Below are 26061 nucleotides of genomic sequence, written 5' to 3' on the forward strand. Positions count from 1 at the left end.
TCTGGGTTAAGTCTTTTTCAGAGACTTGGAAACCCCAAAGAGTCCATAATTCTTCCTTCATTTTCTTAAAGTTATTAACATTCCTCAGCTACAAATATTTAGCTCTGTTCAACTACTCAGCTCAGCTTATGATTTTAAGACATAAAAACTGACCAACAACCCAAATCTTTGTAATATAAGACATCTCGTAACATAGAACACCGGTACAATAAAGGCACTAATTGAACTTTATAGGTATTTCTTTTCCATTATTATAATTTTACTCCCACATTTCTACAGTTTAGATCCTCCTACAAAGAAGGATCCAAATAGCTTTATGTATAGAAACTAATTCCATAATTATGAAAGTTCAAATAAAATTTTCTGGAAATAATTATCAAATGATGGGCAGTACATGCTTACAGAAAAGAAGTAGATAAATTTAATTAGCCAAATATCATACTTGCGATACATGGAACAATGAAAGCAAGAAACACATTAACTATCCCTTTTTCCATATAAATAAGAGAATTATTGAAAATAACCTATTCACCATACTAAAAGTTCAGAAGGTTATGACGGAGATTGTAGAAATCAGGATGGGCCCATTCTCAGGAATGTTTACGCTTAAGGAAAACAGAAGGGCAATATAAAACAAAGCACACAAGATAATCAGACTACATCAAAAAACATAAAAACATTTAACCTTTGCTAGTTTAAAGGAACTTTACAAACTCTTTAAAGCCACACAAAGATACTCAGATTTCAAAGAGTAAGATACTTTAAGTACTTGAACTAGATACCAACATGGAAGCTCTGGAGGAATTAAGCAGCCAGTGCAGAACCTGAAGGAACACTTTGAGAAGTCCCAGTCACAGGAATGACGTACCTGTGATGCACAGGTTAGAAAACTTGCAAATCCAACTGAACTGACATTGAGAGCAGAGCCCTGCATAGGCCAGCTTCACTATCCTGACAGCAGAACCCCTGTGCTGGTTTGTCTTAGACAGATAAATGTTTCCAATAAATGCATTAGCTACACCATAATTGTAACCAGAGAGCAACCAATCTCACCATTATAGAAAAATCCACATAATTTGTTAACCATGTAATTATGTTTATGGCAGTAAACATAATGGCAATCGTCCCGACCACTAAAAGTCAAGATGCATCCCTTAAAAGTCAAGATGCATCCCTTAAAAGTCAAGATGCATCCCTTGACCAGGCTTGCTTCACTCTAGCTTTATGAGCCCAAAACTCATCTCTAAATCAAACAGATCTAAAAATTGGATAGAAAATAGGAAAAGTCAGATTCAGATAAACACACACTCGTCAGCAGAAAGCCACATATTCACAGCAAGTTTTCCTTTAAGAGGAAATCACAGATTTGTAGCCAGAATTTGCAGTACCTGTAAGAACACAACCCCACCCATCCAAAGAATTTGACATTTAGTCTTCCCTCTGGTGCACAGGTGCTTAACTGTAAAAAAGATCTCTGAAGACCCAACCAGATCAGCAGTTGTCATTCTTTGGCTACCTACATAGGAAGTGCTCTTCTTGAAATACTTTCTTAGACCAACTTCTCTTCCCTTGCTGTCTCTCACAATAAGCAATCTGTGCAGGCATTCACATCTCACCCATATCCAAGCTACACGCACCATCCATCAAAGTAAAGCTGCGGCACACATGGTTAATTAGACCCTTGGCCAGCACGCTGTGCCACCCCACCGAAGTAAAGCACATGCATGCCTCCAGGCAAATTTCTGCACCTAATGCTTCATCTCAGCAATTTCATATTGTGCATCCTAACAGCTCTGCAGGACAGAGAGGGGCTGAGCACACGCTGAGCCTGGCAGATATGCCTTTACATGCTATCACTGTATTTCCTACTGTAAACTTGATTAACAATTAATTAAATAACAAAACAAAAAAAGACATTTGTCTCCCAAAATGCATGCCATATCCTAAGAAGAAAAATGCCTAGGAAAAAAAATAAAACACTTTCAAAATCTAAATACAAGTATAAAAGCCCTAAAGTAAGGAAGGATTTATGAAAACCCCTACGCTGGCATGAATTTCAATCCACGTAAGATACAGTTATTGAGACCAACTGGGAGTAAGATTAGAAAAGGAAAACAAGAAAAAACTTGCATATTTGGACATCTTCAAATAGCTTTAAGCATCATGGATAGACCACTATTTAAAAATGCCTGCAACAGACATCTGCCATACGTGGAAAACAAATTAATCAACCTGGACTTTTATTTTAATCTGCCTCACAGAGAATATTTATGTGAGTTTATTAATTGCACTTATAAAATACACTGCTACCAAGCCTATGGCACACAAAATATTTAATGTATATGCAAAACAAAATTTAATATCTATGCAAAACTTACTACTTTAATTGAAATAAAAAATAAAATACATCTCCTAAAAATAAGCTAAGACCATATAGCAGAAAAACTACACCCAGCGTCTACATATGACCACCATTACGACATTTAAAAGAATACAGAAATAGCTTAGACTGCCTATGAGTCTTTGAATTATACCCAATTACTTGGAAGAGCTTGCACAATGATGGTAGCAGTTGTGGGATGCCTAGAAAGAGTCTATCAGAATTTCTTGTTTCCAGTCACTAATGTATTTAAATACTCTAAAGAGTGGTTACAAGTTTAAGCCTGCCTATTAAGGAAAAAGTCCTGCTTCAGTGAAGAACTCTAGATATTTCATATCACTTAGAAAGTCATTCATTATGTTCTCACAAATACAGTTTTCTTTTTGAAAGAAATTAAAGAAATACTCAATCTGAATAAATTTATTGCCCAGGACTAAATACATTACTTAGGATTAATGCACTTAACTTGAAACATAATAGTAGGAAAAAAAGATAATTCTAAGTACACCCTTGAAAATGTCTCAATTTGTAGTAACAGATGGCTTTTCGTGAGAAACCATAAACAGTCTCAAGTCTGCTTTTAATGCAAAAGTATAATTGAAATAACAGTTGCATTGCAAAAGAAATTCTAATCTTTGGATAAACTTTGGATAGCAAAGTTTGCTCTTGCAAACTAAAGCCATCCTTTCTAAACCAAAAAATACTCACAGGACTCCAAACCTCAGCCATCAGCTCAGTGGTATCAGGGCCACAGATGCCCAACCTTGTGACCAGCACTGCCTGCATTATTGTATGAATACCTGACAAACAGCTTGGCAGCTGAGTGATGAGAACCTCACAATTTAACAGTTAGAAGTGAACCTCCTAACAGCACTAAAAGCTTAATTGCAACTTTAAAAGAAATGTTATTCTTAGCATAGTACACAATTTCAGTCAGCCTATACTATATGAAATTTGAGCTTAATTCTACCAAAGTTACTTCACCCTTCGTCTTTTGCCCCTCCTGGAACCAAACCGATCCAGTTTTTGAGTTTAAGATGCATACCTTAGGCAGTAATGTAATACTAATAGACCTTAAGTTATTTCTACCAGTTGTTCTTATCTTCAGTTTCCAAAACATCCTGAATTTTGAGCAAACTTGAAAATGCACATCTATGCTTGTATGCATTTAAAAATTATTGCTTACGCTCAGAAGCGGACTTCTAACAAATACCTAACTAACAAAGTTTGAAACCTAATCTTTATCTTTCATTGCGTTTGTTACATAAACACAATATGAAAGAGTAACTGGAAATCATAGTCCAGCTATTTGTGACTATTCTGCACCCCGTTACGTGCTACGCTGCAGGCACCCGGCAAACAGTGTAGCCCCATCACTGAACCCTTACCAAAACAATACCCTGCTGGTTCTCATTAGGAAGCCCACTTACTTGTAACAGGAACACAAGAAAGAGCTCACTCCTCACATGGTTTTGAAGAAATCAAAACTGCCTCCTCTAGTGGGACAGCGCACATGGTTCAAACCAGTAAAATCCCTGCATGTGGCAGACTATGAATACAGATTACTTGCAGCTACAAACGTGTCTGGGAGGGCTTCCTATAATCTTTGAATACATTTGCATCTTTTCTCATTGATTTCGATTGTTCCATAGGCAAGGACAACCACAGCGTCATCTTGGATAATAATTCTAGTAGGTTTAAAATAAGACGTATATGAACTGCCACAAAAATTCATATAAAAAAATACCATAAAAATTCATAACTGACTCTTGGGGGAAAAAAAGGATCCATACAACATCAGATACAGCTAAGGAAGCTGTAAAATAAACACAAATAAACAAACAGACCCAGGACAGTTTGCATATCAGGAAGCCCAGATCCAACATCTAACTGAATGAAACTCCCAGGTTTATACCCTAAATAAGAAGAAACAAAGCAGGGTTTGCTCCGTTTCTTGTTTAGTGTTAGCTACACATACAGTTTCTGGGTAGAAGGGCTTTTAGCCGCACTGTGCCTGATGGGAACACGCAGCAGAAGAGCAGAACAAAGCCATCAATCTCACCTCGCCTTTGGGCCACCAGCTGCTGCTGGGCTGCAGAGCCACAGCCATGATGCATGTCCTGGTTCTTTAGCCACAGTTAGTTACAGCCCACAACAAAAAAGTTCTCCTTCCACCTCCCTGCAACCATTTCCTTTGTGTCATTTCTGCATTAATCTACTGCAATGCATTTTCTGTGTGTTATTCTGGAAGGCCAGCTGAAACTTCCCGTCATTTCATGACACTGCAGCTGGGGTGCTGAGGTGGTATAGGTTAGGATGCACATCCTACCTTCACTTCATCACTTGCCCTGGTTCCCAAACATTTCTGGATGCAATTACAGGCAACTGGAAATCAGTGCAGTGGGCCAAGACATATGCAATGTTTACGCTGTTCTTCTGAAAGACAAGCAGCAGAACTAGCCTTCCCCTGTCAGTCCCCAGTCCTGAAATGACAGCGCACGGTGGAACGGCACGCTGTTGAAGTGGACACCGCAATCTCACAACTTCCAACTAAGATATTGGTGGGGTGGGGAGTGGGGGGTTGTACATCTTCAACGCGCACCTTTTAAGGACACAGGGAACAGAAGGATGAATCGTATGGCAGGTCAGTTGTGTATTAAGCCTTCTTGGGTTTGGAGTGGGTTTGGTTTTGCCTTCTTGGTGGTTTGTGGCGGGTTTTTTGTTTTGGTTTGGTTTTTTGGTATTTTTAAAGAATATGATCAGAGGCTCCACTAGGCAGTGTTAGAGGGGATATTCTCGCAGCTCCACATGGGGTAGCATCCTGTGGTATCCTGTTGCTTACTAAAATCAGTCCTTTCTCTTGGTAATCAGAAAAGCAGCTCACTGCCCTCTGTGGAGGCAAACAGTGACAGCAGCACCCATCACATGGTGCCCTTAGCTTTCAGTTCTTCAGCTCACCCTTCCGAGGACATGTGCCCCACAAAAAAAAGAGTTACTTTAAGATGCCAGACACACCCTCTTTTAAAAAGATACTCAATTTATTCCACAAACAAGATTCCTTTTGCATTATATTTTAACCTAGTTTCTGCTACACTTACAGAATGCAACTAATAACAGCTGAGCAATATTCTCTCCCTAATAACTTGCTAGTTAGTGACACATGTCCCTCACCAGGATTGTTACTGGGGTTTTTCTGTCATTTGGTTTTTCAGCAGAATAGGATGCTACTTGGTACCACAAAACAGTTGAAGAATACATGAGGTTAAATCATCTCTTGCTTCACAACACAAACTAGGCTGAGGAAAATGTCACTGCAGGATTAAAAATAGTCCTGAATTGCAAAACTAAAGCTAAATAAAAGCTCTGTCCTCCTCTATGGCATACTAGCAAATTATTTTTTTTTTTATCTGATATGTATGACAACAATGAAGAAAGAACACCGTTTAACTAGAAATGTCACTGAATTGACTCTGGCAGAGGTTAAGACAGAACTCTTGTAAAGTTCAACTCTCTTAAAATCCAGACACATATAAAAGAAATATGTCAGGAGAAAGAAAAACATCTGGCAAAGTCTTTTTATATCAAATAGATCTTTCCTCCTGCAAGTGTGTCACATGATCAGATAACTGTTCTACTACACTCTGTATGCTTTAAATTAATTCTGAGCCACCAAAACCATTTCACAGAAAATTCTATGATCACAGAAATGATCACATAGATACAAATGATGTAAAACATACTCAGCTATTCATAGCAACTGCAGCTGATATGTATAGAGATTTTGTGCGCAGCCTGTTACAACTGAATCTGGAAGACTGCAACACTGCCTAATATGTTCTTAATAAAATCCACAATTTATATATACTTTTTTTTAGGTAATAGGTACAGTTATTATTCATTTCATATAACAACAGCATATGTACATTTTATAATCTATATCATATATGCAAAATGGAGGGTGTTTTCTTTAAAGCAGAATCTGCACAGCTTTTTCAGAGCCTGACTCAACCCTCATGTTTTCAGTTCTTCATAGTCATTTTGTTTCTCATTAGCAATCTCATTTCTTGGCTGGCAGAGTAATCATAAAATGCATCAAGCATCAATAGCCAGACCAAGCAAATAATTATTTCTTAGACACGCACAAAGCTTTAGATTATAGCTAGTGTCTACAGAAGTAGTTTTAAACACTTCACTACAAGTAAGAGACTGATTCCCGATTTAAGACCTCTAAAACTGAGCATCTCCTAGCTACAGCGGCCCATACTCATTGTTCACATTCTGCTAAACAATTCCCAATAAAATAGATCTATCATTTGAAGATAATTTTGCATTTCAATGTTGAATACACTTCCTCGTCTGCCAGAACAATAACCACAATCACTGGGGGTATGTTTACATCTGGGGGAGAACCCACAGATTAAAGACAATGAGTGTCTGAACACAAGGAACCAACCCCAGCTTACACAATCAGCATGACTGGACTCCCTCCTGATCTTTCTGTTTTGAAATTTCTGCTCCCTCCCCAGGTGGGTTGGGTTTTTCTGAATAATCCTGCCGAGCTACCCTCCAGAAAAATGTCAGCCATCCAGTGTCATAGGATGGGATCCATCATGAGGAAGAAACCAAGATTTAAATATACCTGCATCAACAGTAATGAAGATAACTGCCCAAAATCTTCTGTTGTTATTAGGGGGAACAAAAAAAAAAAAAATAGGGAGGGGATATAAATAATCTCTTCCATTACTGTAAACCTCTCAGCATTCTCAGTATTTGGCTATTTATTATACAAACACTCAGAGAAACAGTCTAATGTCTTTTGGTATCAAAAGTGATCCACATCCTGTATCACGAAGTGTTACACAGAATAGTTCACAAGAGCAAGAAAAAAAACCAGTAGACCTTCCTTGGACATACACTGTCATAAATCAGGCTTTAAAGTTAGAACTTGATTTTCTAAGCATCAAAATTCAAATCCAGAGTGGAAGTTTTAACCAGAAGTAACTTATAACAAATGAGTTGTTTAATAATTCTATGGTCCTGAAAAATAATCCTGCAGGTTTACCCTTTCAGGCCTTCTGCAAATAACAAAAGTATTTAAGAGGAAAAAACAAAAAGTTAAAGGGGTTAAATAAAAATGCAATACCAAAATATATGGAGATCTAAAGGATTTATTTTGCTTGTGCCAGGCATGCGAAAGGCACATTTCACCAGTACTGTAACAGATGTTCTGAGTTCTCATGTACCCTTGAAGTATAATTTCCTAATTCACCACAGCATCTTATGGAAATGAAATAGCAACAGTAAGCATTAATTTTCTGAAACTTGACTTCAAATCCTGATTAGGTCACAAATGAAGTGAAACAGTTCAGTCTTACAAGATGATGCATCTCCTCCTGCACCTTGTATCCAGGGTCTATTCACTTTAACAGGAGTGGATACACCTACACACCTCCCAAGGTCAGACTGTGTTAGCACCAGCCCCTATTGTCTTGGAAAGATACATGTAACTGCACTTCGGCTGCCTAGAAAACAAACCCAAAGTATCATCAAGCTGTATTTAAATTAGTTTTGGTGGTTTTCACTTGCTTCTCTTGCTGCTGCCCATTTTGCAAGTGGGTAGACAGACTTCATTTGTTATTTCACCATTTTTTTTTAATTTATCTGTCTTTATACACACAAAGAAATTCAACACCTGTCAAGAAAGATGGAATTGTCTATGTCTCAGGTCCTACAGCCCTAAGTAACAGATTAGTCACCAGCACAACTGAGGAAATAAATCCCAAAGAACTACTGCAACATATAATGTTGCTTATCTACAGAAAAGTTAATTGAGGTAAGAGATTAATATATTTGCAATTAGGAAAACATTAGGCTTTACATCAAGAGCAGCACTACCATAACTGTAACAGCTTTTCCTTAAACCCTCATGGTGCCTAAAGATCCATCTGCTAATGGGACAGGTCAGTTTACTATACACACAACATACTATGCATATCCAGTACGTAGTAACAACATACTGACACTTGTGGAAGACTTTTCTCTTCCCAAACACAGTCCGTTTGCAGACTACATTTCTGATGGATGTGATTAAAAACACTCAATAGTTCAAATCCACAAATGTGAGCACCATATGTAAATATCAGTCTTCTCAACACAAAGGGAAAAGGGTGACTTCCTAATCACTAATTCCTACAGATTACACTCATGCACACTTCTAAACCACAATTTAAGCAAAATTAAAGCTGGTGGCTTCATGTAAACTCAGCAGAAAAACGTGGACTACATAAGAGAGTGGTTTTGATCAATTTGCCACTTACACCTTTGAGAGTTACTTTCCAATTCATTAAGCATGTTTACAACATGTTGTTACATCCTACCTAGATACTGTTTCTCTGCCTGGATCTTTTCAATGAGCATCTTTTCAGTGAAACTGAGCATTAAAAAAGTTTTTAAAGATATTTAATATATTATTAAATTTATTATTTTGTATAATAATAATTTTATTATAATAATATATAAATTTTAAAATATTTATATATATTATATTTTTTTAATCTATAAACATTATATTATTAAAATATATAAATATTAATATTATTTTATATATTAATATATAGTGTACAATAATATATAATAAGAAAATATTAGCATATAAAGATAATTAAAAAACATAAAAATTAAAAACTTGAGCACACTTCTAAGCCTTTTTAACCTTTCAAGTGAATTTAGACAAAAAGACAAATGCAACTACAAATTGTTACTTGGCGGGGGGTGGTGGGTGTGCGTGTTGTCTGAGATTAAAAAGTTGGGGGTTTCCTGGGTAATTCTTGTGTTAGGCTATTTCTAGAAACAAACCCAGACATACTTTTTAAGTCTCCAGACTTCAAAAAAAATTAAAAACCACAACCAAATAATCACACTAACTAGGCATTTTCTAGCTTGTATAAGCAATGATGCCTTTTATTAAGGCATTTTTTACATTTCAACTTCACTTCCAGTAATAAAAATAAATTTTTCCTATTCTTTGCATTTTTCTTCCTTTGTTCATTTCAAGATTTTTGTTGACTATATTCCCAGGTTAAAAAAAAAAAAAAAAAAAATCACAACTTCTCCTTAAATGTAAAACATTTAAATGTTGGAAAAAAATCACACAAAAAATAGCCAACCTTAAAATAAAAGCATGACATGAATCACCAGACACTACTGTATTTCAAGTTTTGAAATTTCTTTTTTCCTTCCACTGATCTAATATAGTTTCAGATGAGTGTATCGTAAAGCAGTACACAAGAGAACATTTTTAATCATGTCTATCACAATCACATCCATTTACTTCCTCTTCAAATGTCATTGATCCTCTTCAATGTTCATTCCCTCAGCTGCTGCTACTCATGTTCACCAGGAACAGTTTCTCCTCACTACAAGCAACATTTCCTGGAAAAATTCTTCATCTTATTGCAAAACAGCTCTGTTTACATGACAAACCAGAACACATTAGCCCTCCCTAAGGAAATTCTTCAAACCTGGAGCACCCCAAAAAAACAAAGACCCAGAGGGTTTTGGTCACAGGTGAAGCCCCAGCAGCTGTTGCAGAGTTCAAGTACTGGACAAGTTCCGGAAGAAGCTCACAGTTAGGCTCTGCTTCTAGCATGGAATCCAGAAACAAAGTGTGGAGCACCTGACCCACACACAGAGCACCCTGAAACACCTACCTTAGGACCACCTAAATATTAGTCTTTGGGTGTTAAAAGCAAAACAAGAGCAGCAGCTGCACTGACATCGCCCTACCCTGATGCATAATTAAGAAGCTTGCAATCCTTCAGTGTGAGGAGGAGCAACATTTGCTTTCAAGTAAGTCCACTGCTGAAATAGGCTAGGGAATTATACCGTGTAATTGGAAAACTTCACTCCTCATGGACACTGCTACAGGAACTACAATCACATCAACTACAATGTTTATGTTTACTGTAGACATGAAATGAGAGAACGAGAGTTAACTTTCTGTCAGTGAGGCTTTGTCAACAGAGTTATGCAAAGTAGGTGAAAATCCTAATGTCAAACAAGAAAAAAGAAGTCTAAAGGCTGTAATTTTATTTGCAGTAACTGCTATGACACTTTTAAAATTGAATAAAATAGAATATTTACATGAAGAACTCCTCCAAAAGCCTGATATTAAAGCCATTACCATACAATGCTTTGCAATAAATCTCATTAAGTAACAAATCAATTTGATGGCCTATGACCACCATATCACATTGTAGTGCATGGTGCCTGCAGTAACCTTACTGCTATAATAACCCTTATTTCCCCAAATGCACACAATATTTACTTGTTAAATATGTCCTCAGTATCTGTAAAATAAAAATCAAGAAGAAGGAATTAAGGGATTTTTTTTTTTAATTAATGTTGGTTGGGAAATAACTTCTCAGAAGTAAGAACTAAATTATTTAGCAACTATTAAAACTTAATTTTCTATTTATTTCAGCTACAAGACAAGTTTAAGAGAACATACTGTTTTTCCAATTAAAATTAATCCAGCTTTTTATTGCTTAAGCAGCATAAATAAACATAGAAACAAAAAACATGAATAAAAAAGCAGCTCTTTTGGAAATTACTAATTCTAGGAGACATACAAGTTCAAAAAACTTAAAACTTTTTTCTATCTTTATTAGAAACTCTGATAGGAGATAATTGCAGGAGTGAGTCCACTGAGATTTTGTTGTTCCTGATCGTGAGCTCACATCCACAGCAGCAGTAAACAAGATATACACATGTAAAAGATGAACTTTACTTCACAGGTACAAGCCTGGGAAAGACTAGAGGTCACTTATTTCCTCTTTTCATTCCTTCAGTTGGAATGAATACTAAGGACTCATCACAAGATAAAGCCAAAACACCTACTAAAAGCTACTAAAAAGTTTGTGGCAAAATTGGAAGCATTTCAAAACTGAGAAAAGTTTTTAGCCTCGTCTGCTCACAGAATGGGGCGGGATGGCAGAGGAGGAGGATGTTTCTGTTGCGAAGACCTGGGGGAAAGCACAGCCTGGAATGACATTACTAAACCTACAACCACCAATTAAACATTGTCTTAAAGGCAAAAATTCTACACAATGAGCTTATGCATGCATTACAGTTTGTGGCTAAGTTATTATCTGCAATAAACTGCTAACCATTCATTACCTTCTGAGCGTAAGAGACCACTGGCAAGCTATTACATGCCTCGAAGAATTTACAGCAAAAGGGAGCGGGGTAAACACACAGTGCAGGTGACTTTGTATATGGAAAATAAAATGAATATTTTAAAATGCCGTTACCTTCCAGCTGTAAAACGAATCAACACTGAGATGCCCCAACAAATGCAGTTTTTAAAACTGATACTGAATCCTTATGTGCTATCTAGCAGAAAAGCAAGCATAATCTTTCAATTAATAACAGCTATTAGTAAAGTACTTCATAGTAGAAATTAATTACATAATTAAAGCATATATGAACATATGGGAATGAGTACCAAGTATGTGTTTCACAAGCAGCCCTAACTACAAGAGTCATAAAATAGTATGTGTACAGACAGTTACAGCTTATAAGACTCCATGGGGGGAGGTTAAAAAGAAGATACAGTAAGTCTACAGTAGAGTTGTTCTGAACAGACATATTCCGGAAGTCACAACTCCCAAAGCAATCTCTACGGACAAGGAATTTGGCTCCATAATTATTTCTGAAGCACTTGGGAGCTCTGCAAATTATTTCATCTGCCTCAAAGCAGATTAATAAAGGAAGGAACGCTGCAGAAGTGACCGGAGCCCTACACCAGCTCACCCCAACAGAAAGCCAAACATCACTGTATTCTTTGCACGTGAAACACTGACCTTGCTGAGAGCTACCTGTTCAAAGGCAGAATGTGTCCTTTAATAATTCAATTCCTTCTGAGACTCAGAAACAAGATAAGAGGCTAAAACCAACTTTGAAACAGGATATTCTGAATTGCAAGTAATGTCCACTTTCACTGGTATGGACCGTAATACCTATGAGCTCTTCCATCACCAGACAGCATAACCACCCCAATGCCACCACAGAAAGAGCCCCAGGCTCTCCAGCTACGTGTCTAGTGTTGGTGCTTCCATCCCACAGCTCTCCCAGCCAAATACAAAGACTCAACTTAATACTGCCAATCCCAAAACCCAGTTCCCTCCACATCAGTTTGCATAGAAGTTCTAAGAGAACTTTTCCGTTAAGAAATCCTGTTCATTTAAAATGCTTTTATCCTCTACTTAAGATGCTTCGCAACATCAGGAAATCCAAATCTTGTATGTACAGAAATTATTAATCTCTTCCCAGACCTGTATTTTCCACTTCCCCTTCATTCTTTTAAGTGTTCCCATCCATCACACAGAGGAGCCACAACCTTGTAACTTTCCAGGGAAAATAAGGACTGTAGGTCTCACCTTTCAAAATCTCTCTGAGATTTTTACACATACATGCAAAATTCAGAAAGCATGTCTCATAACCCTTCACACCATACATAAATTGTTACTTTAGCTTCCATCTGCTAAATTCTCTCTTTGATGTGGTGATTTATATCACAATATCACCCATGACAAACCAGCACTTTAAAAAACTGACATGTTCTTCCTTTATGATCAGTTTTTCCCAGAAATATTTAATATCCCTTCTGCTTAAAACTGCTCTCTAGGTTATGTCTCCTGAGCCCATCTCAGGTGAACAATTTTACACACTGATGTTTCCTTTAGTCTGTTGTAATTCAGATTACACTGGTCCCTTTTCTTTTCTTCTAAGGTATCAGTTAAGCTGCTTTTTTTCCACACATAGAATTTTTTTCTTGGCCCAAGGATGATCAAGTTTCACAGCTTTTGAAACTGGAAGAAACCACCATATGATCTAGCACCACAATATTCTGATCTGGCAAATTGCACAGGCCATAAAGTTTTGCACGACAAAGCTTCCAGCTCTGGCAGAATTAGGACATATTTTAGCAATTTTGAAAAGCCATATTAATTCTAAATATACATATAAACCTGTTGGTGTTGGACTTTTTCCTAGTGGTACTATGACATTTATAGCAGATATGCCTTCTGCTGCCTATAATCACTTTTTAAGATGTTCAAGTGGGCTAGGGTCAAATATTGCCCTTAAGGTGATACACAAACATATAATAAAAATATTTTCTATTTTACATGCTATCAACAACTTCGAAGTATATGGGTGAATGCAATAAACTTCAAGTCTCTCTAAATAGGTAAGCAATGAAAGACCTTATTCAATTTCACAGACGAAGGCAGCAACAAAACAAGGGCTCTAATCCTTCAGTGATGTAGCTGAACTACAAGGTTGTCCTTCATCTGTTGTGTTCCTCATACATGCATTAAAATATACCCATCAGCTGAGAATATCTTTGGTTTTATACACAAGCAAGACAAATTAAAAAGGAGAGAGTTGCCACTCTTTGCTTTAATTGACCCCCTATCCCAAGTTGTGTTTGAAGATTGTCTACGAAGGCTTCATCTGGCGTCAGAAAGGAAAACGATAACCAGCCTTTACAAGTGAAAAATCTTACAATAGCCTCTTCAGATAAAAACATTAGTGACATGTTTTATTGCAAAGTGATTTTCTATAAAGGCAGTGAACAGGAACAGAAGGGTAAACCTTTCCCGAAACACTGAATAAAACAAACGTCATAAAAATAAAACTAATTAAGTCTTGACAAATCCACTAACTTCCTAATCAGTGAGAGGTTAGTTGAACATGTGTTTCAGCACAAACGCACACACCACCTTCCATGTAGTTATTTATTTTTAGTCCTAAATCCTAAAAGGAGCATTAACTCAGCACAAGTGAATGCAGCCTGTTATATTTCATATATATGCAACAGGATTCTCCAGTTAGCACACTTTTCAGTAGAAAGGAGAGTCCAATTTCCCCACCCCAAATTTCCACAAAGGCTTTAAAGAGGTCTAATTGTTTTGCATACAATGCTCAGCATGTCCACACTTCTTACGGAGTTTCATTTAAAAAATCTAATTTAAGTAATTTTGAGTTTTCAGAATACACAATAAGACATTAACCACATAAAATAGCTAGTGTAATCCAATCAAAATGACTGCCAAAGCAGCAAAGGCTATTAAGGGGCACCAAAACCCACATATGAGCAATATGCAGACTGACTGCATGTCTGATAAAATACTAGGTATCTATTAGAAGAGGCAAAATTAACTCGTTTCAGTAACTGCCTGCTAACTATGAGCCTTTATAACTCTCCCGCTATTATTGTGCCTGATCTGTCACTCTTTATAGTGCTCATTAGCACAATTCATCTACTGTCTCAGCCACAGAAAGAGACATTCTTAGAGTAAAAGATAGTATTCTGTGCTTATTTGGGGGAATAAAACCAGAACTACAGTCTTTTAAAAAAAAATCAATGTAATTCTGTAATAGATTTTATTAAAGATAAAAACAATTTCATTGCTACATCTGGTTTGCACCTGATGTCATACATATCTTGCGTGGATTACTGCATAGCCTCTTTTTTCCTAGGGCAAAAATTTCAGATAAATCCGTCATCATATACTGAGTTTCATACAGTATTTCAAGAAATCGTTTCCACACTATTCCATCTGTTGTACAGCAATATCAGCTAATAAGCCTGTTTTAATGTTACAAGTGGATAAAATCTGTAAATAGCTGAGTAGCCAGTCACATTTGCTAAAACAACACAGACACTTAGGAACACAAACCTCTCTGAAGTGATTTTCTGTGCCACTTCATTTTTTTCTTTTTAATCTTTCTGTATGTTTTTGCATCCTCAGAAACCTGGACTAAGATACTTTCAGCAGCTAGAGGACTTGGAGTTAATGCACCACAGAAATCAGAGCAAGCTACACAAAGTACAGACCCACATCAACACTCGCCCAATGCTTAGAACGGCTGGTTCCAGAGTTTCATCAAAAAACCCTCAATTTTTTTCAGAGGAAATTAAACTGTAGTGCACTAGCCTGACACAAACCTTTTTCATCCCAGGCAACATTCAATAAAGATTCCCAGCACAACAATCTCCAATGTGGTACTTGAATTTACTCCTCCCACACAAACAAGTTGCATAGAAATGGAGGAGGCAAAATTTGTGAGATACGCTTTTATACACAGCAAGTACACCACTCATCTCAGAAGGAGCTGCAAGCTCTATTTCTGTGACAGAAAACAGTAGCCAGGCTACAGCAAGAAGAAGAGGTGCTACAGTTTGTCTTATCAGGTAGAAGTAGTACTTAAAAAATAATGAGAATAAAAAAATGTAAACAAAAAAACCCACGTCACTCCAGTTTGAACCGTTACATTAAAACAAGCTGTTTTCAAGCTTTTCTTGACAAATAAATAAAAACAAGCCTTTGAGAAGCATGAAATCCACTGAACAAAGATTTAACATAGGAAACATACATTGTTTATTTCATGCTCGACATTTCCTGAGCCAAAACTTTCCTCTTCCAGGGCGATGCTTCACCAAACGTCTTGTCTCAATCTCTCTCCCCCTGTTCTGCCACAATTCTTACCACCACCACCAAGAATAACACCTCCTCAGATACTGCCTTTTCAGGTCACCAGCACACCCTCCTAGCAGTTGAATGAGCCTTTAGATTGTATGAACGAGCCATATTCATTTGAATTGTAAGAAAAGGCTTACAGTCGATAAGAGTGTTTTTACTCTCTCTTCTTTCTCAGGGATGATCTTTTGTTCCTTTCCTACACTTCTACATCACAACCACTCCTAATCACACCCTCCTAAAAAGTCCATCTCAACAGGCTGGCTTTTCTTCCTTTGGATGCTAAAACCTGATTACACAGGCAGCACACAAACCCTACATGAATGCCCAAGCAAGGTATTTCCTGCCTATTGACTGCAGAATCAGGTGCTCTGATATACAGAGGCCAAGAAGATACTTTACTTTAAAAAAAATAAAAAAATAAATTCAGTCTTTAATTTTACTTAAGCTTGAGCAATCAAGACAACAGCAGAACAAGCCTCGAGCTGAAGGCAACTAATATGATAAGGAAAGCTAAATATTGCATGAACAGGGGATTACAGCTTGAGTTAGCATAGAAATTACTGGTGTTCAACCAATTGTGCCACTTGGTGTCTACCCTACAGACATTGGGACACCCTTGGGGATTATTCAGAACTTGACCTTGGCCTCCAAATAAAATTTCCCATTCAGTTGCAGAGGCACACTGTGAGAATTATGATTGCAGGAACTAAGCACAGATCCTGAAATAAGTAAAAGCAGCAACAAAAATAGTCAAAAAAGTCAAGACACTCCTATGTAACCAAGACGTGAGCCAAAAATAAAATACTTTCTTTGTTGTAAGAAGCAACTGAAAATGTCTGCAGTGTTTCTTCTACTAAACTGAAGCTAATGGTAGGAAGTGCTTCTGGGGAAGTAAAATATGGCAGAAACATGACCAGGTAAAGGAACGAAGGTGGGGCCTGACTGCCCAGGACTGATCTGTGATACATGGTGGGAAAAAATCCCCCACCACACTAACAAGCCAGTCAGTCCTGCACTTCTGAAAGCCCCACTTACCCTGAAAACACCCACAAGAGCTTGAAAAGCCTCTTAAATATGCTCTTTAAGGTTTCATTTTTAGGTACAGCAGACTAAAGGCTAGCTACTAGCAGAAGGCACACCCCTGACTATCTGACCTGGACTCACCCTTTCAACGGCCACCTCAGCTCCTCTCTCCCCCCAGCAATAATTTGACTCAAGGGTACTAAAATATTTTTATATTTTGGTAAATATGTTTTGTGCCACTTTATATCTCTGCACCAGTATATCGTAGGTCAGATAAGCAGCAAAGATGGCAAAAGAGAAGCAGAAGGAGCATGCAGGAAGGAGAACAAGGACTTTTGGGGAGTGGTAAGAATACCTGCCCTTTCAGCAGCTCCTAGTCATCACATCAGATAGGTTGTCACATGGATTGATATCCCACTTCAAAACATGAATAGGTGGGGTGGAGAGATATGACAAAAACTCCCTAATCCTCACCTATATAAGTTCAAACAATTCAAAACAGCTGTTATGACTGGTTCTGAAGAAGACTATAGATTCTACAAGGGGAAAAAAGCATCATTTGTACACCATACAGCCATAAGCACACAGTGGCTTTTGAGTACAACCACAATGGAAGCAATCACTAACAATTAATGAATTCCAATGCCTATGGACAAGATATCATTAACAGTTCTTAAAGAAGTTAAACAATAAATTCCCTAATGCAGTATAAAACTTCCAGCAACTTAGGCAAAATTAAGAACTTTCTCAGAAGATATCTGAAACTAATTGTGTCATTATATATTACATTAGCTAGAAGTTACCCATATTTTAATAACTTATGTTTTCCCTCATAGCACTACTTTTAATTTTGTACTTTCACAATTACAAACTACCCTAAGAAAATGCATGCTAAAGGTAATCCAATTCACAAACTTTATCACTTACCACAAGCAAAGAATATTCATGCAGAACATTAATATTTTAAAACTTTAATATTATTGACTGATATATGCACAAAAGAAACATAATATCAGGTATGGATTGTGGATATATAGTAAAGCCTAAATTCAGAAGAATTTACAAGATGACTAGAACTTAAATTACCAGTCACAGCTTGACAAGAGAACACTTTTGATATAATGCCTTTAAATTACAGAGCAGTATAAACATGGAAATTGTAAACACAAAATCACAACACGGTAAGACCTTTAGGGACTTCTAAAGCATGGCTAAACTTAAATCTTCATTTTCCATAAATGACAGACATGGCAATAAACACTTGACCTGGGAGAATTTATTTTTAAATTTTCATTTTCCATAAATGACAGACATGGCAATAAACACTTGACCTGGGAGAATTTATTTTTAACAATGCCTCTACCTTTCCTGTTTCTTCTGTTATTAACAGGGGCAAAGCCAGGTTGGCAGCAGAAGGCAATAACAGCAGCCTCGAGATCACAAGACAGGAGAAAGGGAAGAAGATGATGGGCAAGGACCCACACCTCACCTAAAGCAATCCCAGAGCATCCAAGGCGGTAAGGAGGCACGGAGCAAGGACTAAATTCTGCACAATGGAAAGGAGAGGGTTTACAGCAAACAGAACCTGAATTACATTCCCAAAACAAATCTCCAAGAGGAAGAAACAGTTGGTCAAGGAAAACACCTGCCAAGGGTTATTCCTAACAGCAACATAGGAAACTCCTGACCACCCTAAAGGGTACTGTGAGGGAAGAAAACCGAATCAACAGGCAGGCCAGGACAACTTAGTATGAATGCTATCCTGAATGCCAGAGCTTCCTCCTTCCCTACCTTCAACCTGACTGAGCAGGAGGAAGGGGATATGGAGTCTGTAAGTATAATTTCTGCCACAGGCTTTATTCTTCTAGACAAGAAAGTTCAGAGTCTTCTCTGGAGAAGATACTGCAGTAAAGCACAGTCACTAGCCTATTCTCCTCACTCTCTCTTACAGAAGATTTTTGTGGCAGCATGGGATAGCAGTCTGGAAGCCACTTCTATGGCTCCAGCTGGCACAAGGACAGAAACAAGCATTTCTGTCCTGTTCTTTATAAGGTTGCTTCAACCTTTGCTATTGTAGTAAGATGACATGAGGGAAGGATATATCTTCTTAGGAAAATGCTACTTGTTTTAGGCTACATTAATGCCTAAAACACATTAGTCATTCAGCTACAGATAGAAACATTTGTGGTGGTGGTGGTGTGCAGTTCCTCAGGTCTTGGGAAACATTCTCACACATGTACATGGAACTGAAATTCTGATACCCTGTATAGCTCATGTCTCACATACAATTTTGTTTCACATCCTTTGACCTTACGTCACACAAAATCATACATATCAAGAGAAGAGAGCACTGCAATTGCACTCTTAACTCATTAGTCAGAAATGCTATCAAATCATAGCATATAATTCCCAGGATTATCCTACCTTGAAAGCAGAAAAACATCCCTGCTGCTAATAGTCACACTGTTTCCACACTGTGATTACCACTAATCAGATATAATTTGTTTATATTCCTCTACTTCATATGAGGTTATGCATCTCGAAAACTACTGGAAACTGCTGTCTGGAACTTTGGCTGTCACAGAAGGGACATGATACACACCATCGTTCTCACATCTCAAAAATGTGATTGCCAGTATGTTTTGAAGAAGCTAGCATATTTTTAAAGCTAACTCTATATTAACGAGCAACAGAAGTATTTTTCAAAGGTAAGTGAGGAGACTGTATAGATTTTATAGCCTCGCACTTTACTGGACATCTCATATATGCTAAACTTCTACCTGTGTGAAGAACGAACAAACCCCTAATCACACAGCACAGCTGGAAGCAGCAGAACTCAGGCGCTGTGCTAATGGAGATGCTCACTTTGGTGCTTAAGGAATCATCTTAGGTTTGTTGGTGAATGACAGCACCTGCATGGAGAAATTCTCATTGCTACAGAGCCAAAATAACAAGCTACTCTCCTCTCTCGATCTCCCAGTTGCAGGGTGAAAGAGGTACACTTGGAGCATTAAGGGCTAACTGTCCTTCCGCAGAGCTGTGCGTGTCTAAGCCAGGGTCACAGTGGTATGAAGGATCACACAATCACAACCACCCTCCTTGTCATTCTCTTTCTGAATCAAACCCTGCTCCCCTCTACTTAAAACATTCCACACTGTGGTTATAACTTAATGGTATTTTTGTACCTTCAGGATGCCATTAACGTAGGCACTCCACATTAACAATGGTATGTCAACTTTTGATGATGGGATAACATAATATTGTTACTATTAATAAAAGAGCAGTTTATTTAAGAGTGTGTCTGTGCTGAAGGCACAGTACTGAATGCACAGTCCTGAATGTAAATGTGTGTCCATTTAGCTATGTTTAAGTCAGGTAAAGTACAGCAAGAAGCATACACTTGCTGTCCCGTGTTTAGCACTTTGTAATTACCCAGCTATTTACCAAATTCTTCGTTATATTACCCATACTGCAGTTGTATCTGCTGCCATGGATAGCTTACCAACAGTTCTAACTCAGATGTTTTTCCTCTTTCTGCATATGTTTACAAAAGTTGCAGTCATACAAAAAAACATTCATACTTCCTCATATTCCATTACTAGGTTCTAAACCTCTGACCTCACCCAAACCAGAAACACTTATGTCTTATTTCGTAGTCTAATACATGGTGTACATTATCTATTCTCAAATATTCACTTTTCTTAAGTGTCTCTTTCCTTTAAAAGTGCAAGTGGTACAGTATTTGGAAATAGTCTAGTGTTACCTCCTTTTACTTCTTTTTCCTACTTTCTCTGAGAATGAGATTCTAGAAAGTTTCTTTGCTTGTTTCCAAGTGTCAGCTAAGACTTGAGTTTTCTTGCAGTGGATTCTTGTAAATACAACCCATCACAGAAATGCCCAGTAAAAAGCAAACACCAAAGGCAGAATTGACTTTGACTTTCACTCTCATTTTGACTTCTGTTCTGTAACAGACTGGGTATATTTTCAACTCAAAATCCAGAAGTCACAGCAAGCTGTGCCATCACAACCACATACCTTGCAGGAAACTCAAACAGCAGGGATTAATAGCCAACAGAACATTAAATAAGCAGAGAAAGAGAACTGCCAAACACCAAGACAAGGAACATCTTTAAAGGCCATGTAAAGGTTTAACAAGCTAAGCAAACTGAGCAACACCACCAGATAAAACAGCCTGATAAATCAGCATGGGCAAGCAAACTTTGCAATGTTAAGTTGTCCTACATTAAAAGTCAGTAGTGATTTAGGACTATTTTGTTAAAATCTGGATATAACCAGTTACTTCTCAATTTAACAGAACTCCAAATCTGATCAACTACATAAAAGCAAATTTTAATAAACCACAAAATTAAAATAAAAGTAATATTAAAAATATTTCTAATTGATGGCAGAAAAAGAGGTCAGATAAATATTTTTCTTTAAACTTAGAATTTTGCATAGAAAGTTGAGAATATCAGTATTTTCTGATCTAGTCTGATGTCATCTATAATCTCACATAATATTAACAGCAGAATTCTAAATGTACAAGCAACTCAAGTATTCCAGTGCTTGCAGTACTCTGAATTATTTACATTTTTTTTTATTTCCTTAAAAAAAGCAATCATCACACTTACTTGACTATACTGACTGCAAGCCTGGCTTCTCACACTGGCAAGTCAATAGAGACTATAATCAAGCATAAAACCATTAATCAGCTGGATGAATAAAATCTACAAGGATCGAGCAAGCACAGCTCCTATGAAAGGACAGCCTACTTTTCTAATTCACCTGAGTTCTAGGCGGTTGGCAACACACATATGAATAAAGGGGATTCACTGAACATAAGAAATGTGGAAAGGCTAAATTAAGTGAAATTACTAGGGACTGGAAGAAAGGTCATTTTATAATCTGATAGCCAGGTAAAGGATAGAGAAGAAAAAATGAGGTGTAATAGTTGCTTTCCAGAGCAGAGAAAGGTGATAGAAGCCTCTGGGGATCACTGGCAACTAGCTTTATTCACCATCATCATCAGTGTCCAGCAGAATGGAAAATACAGTGAAATTCCCTAAGATTTTAAATAAACCTGCTTTCTTTACCCTCTCAGTCCTGCTAGATAAACCTGTACTGAGCCGTACTGCCACTGACATCACATTAAGAAGGTATTAAAGCATGGAAGAAGCCATACAGAAATTTTTTAGTTAACGAGAATCTTTTCTGTTGCTTTCCCCCGTAAGCTGCTGGAAGAGACTGGCCATTAAAATCTTGTCAGCTTTCCATAAAAGCACAGTGTGTTTTCAGCAAGGCACTGACCCTAACACTACAGATACTGTTTTGCAAAGGAGGTACTATCACGCAACACAATGTCACATGTTCTCACAAGACACTGCTTCCATAGAAATACACTCTGTCAAAAACCCTTTTCTTCTTTATCAAAATGTATCTTTCTGAGCAAACCATTACTATGTATCCTACTTCAGGACAGTATTTATTTTAAAGTGCTTATGGAATTCAAAACAGCTACGCTATCATATTAAATGAGCCATAGAAGAATATTTCAGCCCAGCCTTCTTTAAAAAAACAACAGGAACCTATTCATTAGCAAACGCAGGATTTTCTCATAGAAGGGGTGACAGTTACCAAAATCTGACATCTTATCTACATACAACATAGACCTAACACCACTGACCAAAAAATTTAATTTCACTGCACAAATAGTATCAACAGCCTAGTAAGGTAAGGAAGTGATGTTAATGTTTCTACTAGTAGATGCACTGATTGCATATATATATATATATATACACACACCGATATTTAAAATCCACAATAACATTCAGAGCAGCAAACTCTGCCCCCAAAAGTCATCCTCACTCTGCTTGGGTACCTCAGACCCTTGCTGTAAGGACTCAATCAAAGTCACAGAGTAACTCAGCTCTGTAGCAAGCCCATGACCCCAAATCCTGTCGAGACCATGCTGCCTCTCAGCAAGCAGTCCAGAAACAGGATATTCTGCACATTACCCGTCTTCTAGCTCATCCAGCGCTTCTCACACAGCCAAAAGCTGCATCCAACAACATTTACTTCTACATGTTGGGAGACAAAAGTAAGTATAGAATTACACTTCACGGTATAAAGCCTCAAACATTAATTTTATATACAATATGACTGCTAAAATGCTAAATCAATGTCAAGCACAGGACTTTTTTTTTTTTTTTTTTTCTTTTTTTTTTAATTTGTGTTCCTGTACTGCCACCTAAAGATCAGAGTGAAAAACAGGAACAGTAGCAGACTTCCTTCCATGTGTAGAACTGGAAGTGAGCAATAATGGTTTTTCTTATACCTGGCTTTGAACAAAGATCACACTTTGTATTAAATGAAAATTAGATTCGTGAAACGGTTCAATTCCACATCCCATGATTCATTCACCATTTTTCTGGTGTTTATACATTATTAAAAGAGACCTATGTATAGATATACATATCTAAAAGAGATCTATGTATAGATATACATATCACTCACTAATTTAACAAAGTCCATTTAATAAGAAGCCTCTACCTTTAATTAGATGAGCAAGAAGAAAGTCAGATTGCATAATCTTGATCTATAAACTCTGTCTAAAAACTAAAAACACAGTACATTTTGCAATGGAAGGTAGATTGGTGGAAATTTATTTTTATTTCCTTATTTAACTTTTTTAATTTAACTGACACCACTATTCAGAAAAAAACCCCACCATCTTCCACAAATGCATAACCTTTCATAATATGTCAGTTGGCAATACCACCATTTCTGCCAATAAAACTTGCCTTGGTTACACTTCTATATCCAAACACTTCAGATTCATTCTCACTTCACCTGTTGCTGCACTCAGCCTGTCTCGTGAAGCCTGCATGGAGCCTCTCATGACTCGAAGGAGAATCTGATGTCGTGAGCCAGACTTCACAGGTATTTTAGCTAAGACTTTTTTGGTTCTATTTTATATGCTGAGGTTAGATGCAAGCCTGACCTGGAACACAGTGCCAGACTTCTCTCTGGGAAAATGAGGATCATATTGTCATTTCTTTAAACAGAAGCTGAGATGCCTTGTAAGGACATGAAGCAAAATACTGGGAAGGTTTCAAGAAACCAAATATCAAATAGCTTCAAAAAGAAAAAAAAAAAAAAAAAAGGTAAAGTCTAGCAGTACTGAATTGTCTCTCTTCTTCAAGTCTTGGTAATTACGCATGGGTTTGGATTATCTACCAGCATGTTTCAGGTATTAATACCCAGATCTCCTACAAAGAGGTCTATCACATTCTATCTTGCTGGAAAATTGCGAAAGGGTAGAAAAGAGTCATAGGGCCTTTTAAACACACAGAGAAAGCTACTGTTGGTTTGCCAGTTGTCACTTGTAAGGATTTGGCGGAAGAAGGCAGGCGTTTATTCAATGTACATCTCAAAAGAGAGGACAGGCTTGCGCAGGTGACGGGCCCCCCGGCCGCCTCACGGGGGCTCCTGCCGCCTCCACGAACGCCCAGGGCTGAGCATAATAACGCAGCAGCGTCACGGTCACACAAGCCGCTTCCTTGTGGGGCTACAGCAGGTAAGAACTCCCCCCTCACCCCACAAGACGTAACTCTGGGCAGCACCCCCGCCGCCGGCCCTTCGCCCCCAGCAGCACCTGCCGCTGCGGCGGGCGGCCGGGCTGAGGAGATCCCCTGAGGGGAGGCTGGCGCCAAAACGCCGCCGAGCAGCAGCACAGCACCCAGGCGCTGCCGGCTGCTGCCGCCCGCTGCACGGCAAACCTCCACCCAAGCCCCCCGCGCCCGGCAAGAGAGAAGCCGCTGAAATTTACAGCCGTCACAACAGAGCGGCAGGCAGCGGCACGCCGCGCCTCGGCCGCCCCGCCTCGCCTCAGCGGCATGGGCGGCGCTAGCCGGGCGGGAGAGGCGGCGGCGGCCCCTCGGCCGCCGGTACCTGCGCAGGCAGCGCTCGCACACGCCGCCCAGCTGCTCCTTGGAGAGGACGTAGGCGAAGGGCTCGGCACGGTAGAGCAGCTCTCCGGGCCGCAGCCGCCGGCGGGAGCGGAGCCCGCTGCCCTTCCCCGGGCTGGGGAACCGCTCCAGCGCCGCCGGCTCCATCCTCCCGCCCGCGCCGCCACGGCGAGAGGGAGCGCGCGCGGGGCCGCCCCGCCCACCGCGTGACGCGGCGCTGCCGCCGCCATCTTAACTGAGGGCCGGGGCCGCCCCCGCCGCCTTTTGCTAGTTTTTGCGGGTCGAGCCCAGATGTGTCGCCTGTACCGAGAGGCCACGGGGCACTGGGTAACCCTTTGCCTGAAGGGAGACGTTAATAGTATGTTTCCATTAACACATCACCCCTGTGATGCTAAACTAAGTGGTTATCAGTGGTTTCTACAGCTAATCACAAATACACAGTATGTTGGATTTCGGGGGGGGAGGGGGGTGTATGTGTGCATGTGTTCAGTTGTTCAGTTACTTTATAACTTTGTGCGTTTGTTTCTTTGTTTTTAAAGGGCAGTGAGAAAATTCCTAACCATAAATCTTGTTAACCACAAGGCTGGGACCCTGCTGACCCTCACACCTCCATGGTCGGGCCTCAGGAGAAACCTGAGGTGATGGGAAGCTCCAGCCACCACATTTGCCTTGTCCAGCACCGTCACTGCTTCCATTGCTGTACTGACCCAGCCTCAGCACTGACACAGAAGCAGAAAAAATACATATGAAAACAGAAATGACATTGTTGCCTAAACTCCCAAATTAACTATATGTTAAACAAGTAAGTGCACAAAGTTTAGGTCAAGATGACCCGCCCTCTCAAGTTGTCAAAACTAATGAATGAAAGGACTTTGCATCAAGGGAGTCAGCCTTGGGAAACAAAGATGATGGTAACACCATTACCTAAATTATGCAGAAAGAAGCCTCCAAGTGAGAAAGTTCTGGCCCCAAGAAGAGACAAGCTGATGAGGTGTTGAAACCCACAGAAAATTAGTTGAAAGTAGGACAAAGGTAATTGTGGTAATGGGGACCTCCAACCATAGACCCCCCAAAAAAGGGGAAATTCCCACTTGGGGAGCATGCGTAGTTGGTAAAAATCTTCAGTAGTGTTATCTGAGGA

General features: G+C 38.7%; 1 protein-coding gene across 1 annotated transcript in view; it reads right to left on the minus strand.

The window, feature by feature from the left end:
- The window catches only part of SMYD3 (SET and MYND domain containing 3), a 420179-nt gene extending 395066 nt beyond the window's left edge, over positions 1 to 25113 (minus strand). The window contains exon 1 of the mRNA XM_056344176.1: positions 24904 to 25113. Coding sequence (XP_056200151.1) covers positions 24904 to 25067 — 164 coding nt within the window. The 5' untranslated portion in view covers positions 25068 to 25113. The remainder of the gene's footprint in view (positions 1 to 24903) is intronic.
- Positions 25114 to 26061: the final 948 nt, after the last annotated feature.

This window comes from Falco biarmicus, chromosome 6 (assembly GCF_023638135.1).
Source record: "Falco biarmicus isolate bFalBia1 chromosome 6, bFalBia1.pri, whole genome shotgun sequence".
Lineage (NCBI taxonomy): Eukaryota > Metazoa > Chordata > Aves > Falconiformes > Falconidae > Falco > Falco biarmicus.